Genomic DNA, 6,778 nt, shown 5'->3' with positions numbered 1-6,778 from the left:
TTCAAAAAGCATTTAAACAACAGACACTTATTCTTTCATCAAAATCTAAGTAATTATGTCCTACAGGAATCACCTTATTCTCTTCCCTAGGTAAAAACATCAAAGACTGCACAGAAGGTTATTTCAATTCAACAACAATCAACGTATCTTGAACCCCAGAGAGATTGGCACAAAGATAATAATGGCTGTGTGTCAGAGTCATTGCAATGAGTTTCCTCCCTCTATTCTCTTCTTCCAGTGTATCTGTTCAAACGCTGATTCTATTGAACACACAAATTTTCCCTCTCATGGATATCCAAATACCTATTGGTGAATTCTCTGATTAGGTGGACTCTCAGATATAAACCTTGAATAAATCACTGTATTAGCTATTGGAATAATGCAACCTTTATTGTAGGATGAGATGAAAGACAGAGACATTATCAAAATGTGGCTCCTTCTAGTGTTTGTGGTGAACAAAATAGTGACTCTGAGCTGCCCAGCAAGTGATGCTTTCCTTGTTCCACATGAGTGGTACCAACCTGGTGACCTCATCGTTGGTGGGATCATGTCCCACACCTATTACAACCTTCATGAAATTAATTTTAATGAACATCCTTATGAAACATCTTATGACACACCAAAGTAAAGATTCTTTTTTTCTTTTTCTAATGTTAATTAGTTTCCCAAAAATTGCTTTTGAGAGTAAAAGGTTCTCAGTAAAAATGTAGCCTTTATATCTAATCCAAGTCTATTTTTCAAATGTTTTTAGTTATGGAATAAACCTTTTTCTTTACTTTATGGTGAAGTGTTTGTCATATAATGTATGAAAATTTGGTTGAAATCATCTTTTGAAGAACATTTAGTAAGCTTAAGATAATGTGTTTTTTTTTTAAAAAAAATCGGTATTGTCACTCTTAACAAAAGATGCATACAATAAATGACTGATACATGCTAGAATTATTCATATTCCATTCCTTGGGGGAAATTAGACACTAAATGAAGTTTCATGAAAAAGCACTATTTTTTATATTATTGTAGAGGATATTCGTTGCAAATCGTGCAATTACTGTAGAAAACCAAATTTGAACTGTGTACAAATTATTCAGTATTTTAGAAAATCTACTACTTTCCTACCTTCATTAGAGAATGAAATGTTTGCTTTTTCATATAGAAATGATGCCACAATATGAGAATTTGCCAACTTCCTTTTTCAACTGAGGTATTTAAATCATTTGCAGTGTATTAATCAAATTCTACCAGCACATCCTTGCCTTGGCCTTTGCTGTGAAAGAGATCAATGAGGATTTTCAGATCTTACCTAATGTCACTCTTGGGTTCCACATCTATGACAGTTACTACGTTTCAAGGAAGACCTATCGCAGCATTCTGGACCTACTTTTTAAGTCCCAGGAATTTGTCCCTAACTACAAATGTGACACCCAGAAGAATCTAATGGCTATCATTGGGGGATTGAATTTTGTCACATCATCTTATATAGCTGAAATTACAGGATTGTTTAAGATTCCACAAGTAAGTTCTGAAAGGGTTGAGCAGAAAATTCTTAATTTTATGGTTGTTAACAGAATAATTAATGGGAATCAAACATTAGGCTTGGATTTCTGTTAAGATGTTCTATATGGCTTAAGTTCTACTACTTAGCCTTCTTTTCTGAAACTACAATGCCAGATACAGGAAATGAGTATCAAGGATCAATATCTGAGAGAATATTTGAATGGCTTCTTTTAAAACAGTTGATCTAGTACATGTGTTTGAAATATTTTCACGCAATGAGAACATCCTCAGAATAACAGAGTTGGAAAGGACCTTGGAGGTCTTCTAGTCCAAGAAATTTATTATTAGATTCTTAGAAGAATGTTTGGGGGGGGAATACTCCTTGGATATATTTTATATGAAAACAAGATAGGAAAATTAAATTTAAACTAAAGACTCTAAAGAATGCTCCTGGAATTTCTTTCAGCTGACATATGGCTCATTAGCCCAAGAGGAATTTCAGACCAGTAAGCTCTCTTCGCTATATTTCATGGTCCCCAAAGAGGACCATCAATACATTGGGATCATCCAACTGCTTCACCATTTCAGGTGGACGTGGATTGGGATATTTTCAATTGATAACAGCAATGGAGAAAATTTCTTACAGAAAATGCAGCCCTTACTTTCACAGAACGGAATCTGCTCAGCGGTTATAGAAAGGCTTGCTCAACAACTCCACTTGGAAAGATTCTTAGAACTTTCTCAAATGATCTCCATTATTTCCAATAATATGAGGAATAGCAAAGCCAATGTGTTTCTTGTCTACGGAGAAGCCTATATAATTATATGGCTAAGATTTGTCACATTTCTGGTAGATCCTGAAAGCAAGGAAACTGCATTATTAAAGAAGGTGTGGATCATGACTGCACAGATTGATTTTGTATTACCAGGCACTCATATCAAATGGGATCTGAAGATGTACAATGGGGCTATTTCCTTCACTGTTCACTCAACAGCAGTTGTAGGTTTCAAGGAGTTTCTTCAGACCATAAATCTTCTTTCAGACTACAGAGATGGGTTTCGGCAGAATGTTTGGGAACAATCATTTGATTGTTCATTTCCAAAACCAGAATTACAAGGAATGGACAATGCTCAGTGCACTGGCGAGATGAAGCTGGAGGATCTTCCTTCACCTGTGTTTGAAATGGAAATGACTGGCCACAGCTACAGTGTCTACAATGCTGTTTATGCTGTAGCTCATGCTTTGCAGGCTCTACACATGTTGGGGTTCAATTGGAAGAAAAGTATGAGTAAAAACAATGATCTTCCAAATCTGCAGCCTTGGCAGGTATTCTCTTTGAATTGGACTCTTCTTTCATTTCAGTGAGCAGTTTGATGTAGAATTATGCTTTGAACCCATTCTGGAAAGTCTTAATATTTTCTGCATGTAGAATTATCTTAAGTATGAGAAAAACATAGAAATAAGGAAGAATGTCTTGATAGAACAATGAATTAATGCAAAAACTTGTCTTTGCTACATAACTGGAGATTTTAATGAAGTGATTGGAGAGTCATTTGTCTAAATTGTTGTAGGGTCTTCTCCTTGAGCAGAGTTGTGTACTAGAAGACCTCCAAGGTCCCTTCCAATGTTGTGTTGTGTAAAACAGATACAGAAAAAGTGGTTTGTGTTCTTATTTTATCATTCAGGTATTCTGCTATTCTGATCACCCAGAAGCTACTATAAGAAACATGATTTAGGTATTAGTAGGAGTTATTTAATAAATCACCATAGATTGCACAATAAGCATTAGTTAAGATGATAATTGACATTACATTTCATTGTCTCTTCTAAAAAAAATAATCAATTCTCCAAGAACTTTTTGAGTGGCTCATGAACTTTTCATGAGTGACAAGCTGAGATTTCTGTCTCTATCAGAGATTTAGGGGAATGAAGTGGTCCTTCTTAGATGTGGCTTGCATAGTTTCAAACAACTCTATCTTTGCAATAGTCAAATAATGCCTAAGTCTCTGATTCTAAAATCTGGCTAAAAGAAATGAATCAGACTCCCAAATAGCTTTGTACCAGTGAGGAAAGGATAGATATGTGGATTTATGTGGTTTAAGTAGTGGACATAAAATATAATTGAAGGACCTGACATAATTCCAAAAGCCTATTTTCATTGTGCTTCAATTTATTCAACCTTTCCTTAAAATAATATCAAATAAATAATGGAGTGGGCATGGAAATATACATGTCCATATTGATTATCAAATTTCTAAGCTTACATATTTATTAAGAGTTATTGGAATATAAAGAATGAGTGAATGAAATTTGAATATGTTGTTCTCTTCTCTGTTATATTGCTTTCAATTGTCTACCTCTTCTCTTTCAAGCAGCTTCATTCATTTCTTCAAGGCATTTCTTTCAACAATTCAGCTGGGGAGAGAGTGTTCCTGAATGAGAAAGGAGAAGCAGCAGGTGGATTCGACATCACCAACTTGATCACTTTTCCAAACAGATCTTTTCAGAGAGTTAGAGTTGGAAAGCTGGATTTAGAGGCTCCAAAAGGAAAGGAATTATTCATTGATGAAGATGTGATTTTCTGGAACCCAACTTTTAACCAGGTTTGAATTATTGTATTAAACATGCTTTAATCCATTATGTTCTGATATTGAAGTTAATCCCGTTAGAAATTCGATTTCTGTTTTTTTTAAATAAAGATTGGCACATTCTTTTCAAATTTTGTTGATGATCCAGCACTCATCAATGTGACAAAATGATATCACAATGCAAAAAGCCAAGTTTCTATATTTGGTTTGCATTTCCATTTGAAATCACAAGAGTGGCCATGTTTCCATGAATTTATCATCCTGTGTATTTATTTGCTCTCCCTGCCCTTCAAACAGGACCTTTCCTACATCATTGCAAAACTAATTTCCCTATATAAAGGATAAAAAATACAAACAGTTTTAAATATCTCCCTTTTCAAATCCTTTTATGATTATCACCAGGTTCCTCCACTTTCTCGATGCAATGACCCTTGTTTACCTGGGTCCTGGAAGAAGGGGATTGAGGGGGATCAGTTCTGCTGCTATGACTGTATTCACTGCCCAGAAGGGAAGATTTCAAATCAAAATGGTAGGGTATAAATTCTACCATTTTTCCTTACATTTAAGCAAACATTAATAAGCTACTTAACGCATAAAATTGATAAGGCGATATTCAGTATTATGGAATGCATAGATGAAAAACTTCTTGACTTTTCTTATAGATATGGAAGATTGCTTTGAATGTTCAGAAGACCATCATCCAAATAAAGAAAAGAAAGGATGTATTTCAAAAGTGCTGATGTTTCTAACTTTTAAAGAAACCTTAGGAATTGGTTTATCCTCAGTAGCTCTTGCTTTCTTCTTCTTGACATCTTGGGTACTTGGAACTTTTATTAAGTACAGGGATACTCCTATTGTCAAAGCCAACAATCGGTCCCTCACCTGCACCCTTCTTGTCTCTCTTCAGCTCTGTTTTCTCTCTTCTTTGCTCTTCCTCAGCCAACCTGGCAAAGTGACCTGCCTTCTCCGACAACCAACTTTTGGCATCACCTTCTCTGTGGCCATTTCTAGTGTACTAGCCAAAACCTTCACTGTGGTTGTGGCTTTCATGGCCACTAAACCAGGTTCTCAGATGAGGAAATGGGTGGGGAAAAGATTGGCCTTTTCTATTGTCCTCTCCTGCTCTCTCTTCCAAGTATGTATTTCCATTCTTTGGTTGTCAACATCTCCCCCATTCCCTGAGTTGGACACACATTCACAGTCCCAAGAAATGATTTTACAATGCAATGAGGGGTCAGCTTTCTTCTTCTATTGTGTCTTGGGCTACATGGGTATCTTGGCCATTGCCAGCTTTATTGTGGCTTTTTTTGCCCGTAAATTACCCGACAGCTTTAATGAAGCCAAGTTCATCACCTTCAGCATGTTGGCCTTTTGCAGTGTGTGGATCTCCTTCTTTCCAGCCTATCTGAGCACAAAAGGCAAAGCCATGGTAGCTGTGGAGGTCTTCTCCATCTTGTCCTCCGGTGCTGCATTACTGGGATGCATATTCCTGCCAAAATGCTACATCATTGTTTTGCGGCCACAGCTCAACCACAGGGAGCATCTCACAAAAAGAAATTAGTACTCCATGTGATCTTCTTTCCTCAAACAAATTGCTGACAAAAAAAGAAGAGAAAGTTTTCTACAAGAAAAATATATAAAAATATTTCTTTCAAAAGAGGATTTGTGGAAGATTATTGTTAACACTGATGTTTATTATAGGTGCACATTCCAAGAGAACTACTTGGGTGCTTCCTGGTTGTTGAATATAACATTTTGTCTCTTTCAACACTCTATTTCAGCAGTGTCAAACCTTATTTCATTGAGGGCCGCATCAGGGTTGCATTTGAGCTCGGGGGAGGGGCAGTAGTCATGGCCAAGGTGGGCATGACTGGGCTTGTCATGGCCAGGGTGGATGTGGCCAGCTCAATGTCAGTCATGAGGTGGCCTGGGCAGGGCTGGGGGGGATCCATTGTCTCCAGCGGAGGAAGGCGAGATCAGGGGGAGAGGCTGTGATGGCCTGCTACAGTCCTTTGCCAGCAAAAACAGAGCTTGGTAGGATGTAAATCTGGTGGCCCACGGGCTGGAGGCATCACACCTAGGCCACGCCCACCCCAGCTCCCTGAATGGGAAAAATGTCGTAAAAGGTCATGTGATGTCAATGTGATGCAGCGATGTTTAACGTCCATGGTTTAGAACCATGGTGCTTAGATGTGGCCTGCTAGCCCCCCTGGTAACATCAAAGGACCGGCCTGGTGACAGAAGAGATCTGAGGCCACTACAGATGCCCCCTAACATGAGTGACATCATGCTGGCCATGCCTACCCTGGCCATTCCCCCCCCAGCCCCCCCCCAAGGTCAAACACAACTCTGATGCGACCCTCAATGAAATCGAGTTTGACATCCCTGGTTTAGAATAAGAAGTCTGGCATTTTTCACGAAAATCAGCTCAAATCCAGCTCAAATCCTAGAAAGAAACCTGGAGGAAAATTCTGAGTGTTCACTAGATGGAGGTGACAGAAAGTTGTAAATTTATATAGGTAAACATGTAGATATATAGATGATAAACAGATAGGTAGGTATTTAGGTAGGTAGGTAGGTATGTAGGTAGGTAGGTAGGTAGGTAGGTAGGTAGGTAGGTAGGTAGGTAGATAGATAGATAGATAGATAGATAGATAGATAGATACAGTAGACAGACAGACAGACATTTGATAGA

At 37.8% G+C, this 6,778-nt stretch overlaps 1 protein-coding gene across 1 annotated transcript; it reads left to right on the top strand.

Moving 5' to 3' along the window:
- The first annotated feature begins 427 nt into the window (after nucleotides 1-427).
- On the top strand, nucleotides 428-5,852 carry LOC132709839 (vomeronasal type-2 receptor 26-like). Its single transcript, XM_087893247.1, has 4 exons — nucleotides 428-624; nucleotides 1,221-1,512; nucleotides 4,486-4,612; nucleotides 4,746-5,852. The coding sequence occupies exons 1-4, from the start codon at nucleotides 428-430 to the stop codon at nucleotides 5,642-5,644; spliced, it is 1,515 nt and encodes a 504-aa protein (XP_087749373.1). The 3' UTR covers nucleotides 5,645-5,852.
- The last annotated feature ends 926 nt before the right edge of the window (nucleotides 5,853-6,778 follow it).

The sequence above is a fragment of the Pantherophis guttatus genome, chromosome 4 (assembly GCF_059756535.1).
Source record: "Pantherophis guttatus breed Tessera chromosome 4, ASM5975653v1, whole genome shotgun sequence".
In the NCBI taxonomy this organism is placed as follows: domain Eukaryota; kingdom Metazoa; phylum Chordata; class Lepidosauria; order Squamata; family Colubridae; genus Pantherophis; species Pantherophis guttatus.
The sequence above is the reverse complement of the archived record's forward strand: the minus strand, read 5'-3'. Positions and strand labels throughout refer to the sequence as shown.

Coding starts and splice junctions, on each gene's coding strand:
- LOC132709839 (XM_087893247.1), top strand. CDS start 428: ATGTGGCTCCTTCTAGTGTTTGTGGTGAACAAAATAGTGACTCTGAGC. Junction 625..1,220: donor ACATCTTATGACACACCAAA/GTAAAGATTCTT, acceptor AATCATTTGCAG/TGTATTAATCAAATTCTACC. Junction 4,613..4,745: donor GAAGATTTCAAATCAAAATG/GTAGGGTATAAA, acceptor CTTTTCTTATAG/ATATGGAAGATTGCTTTGAA.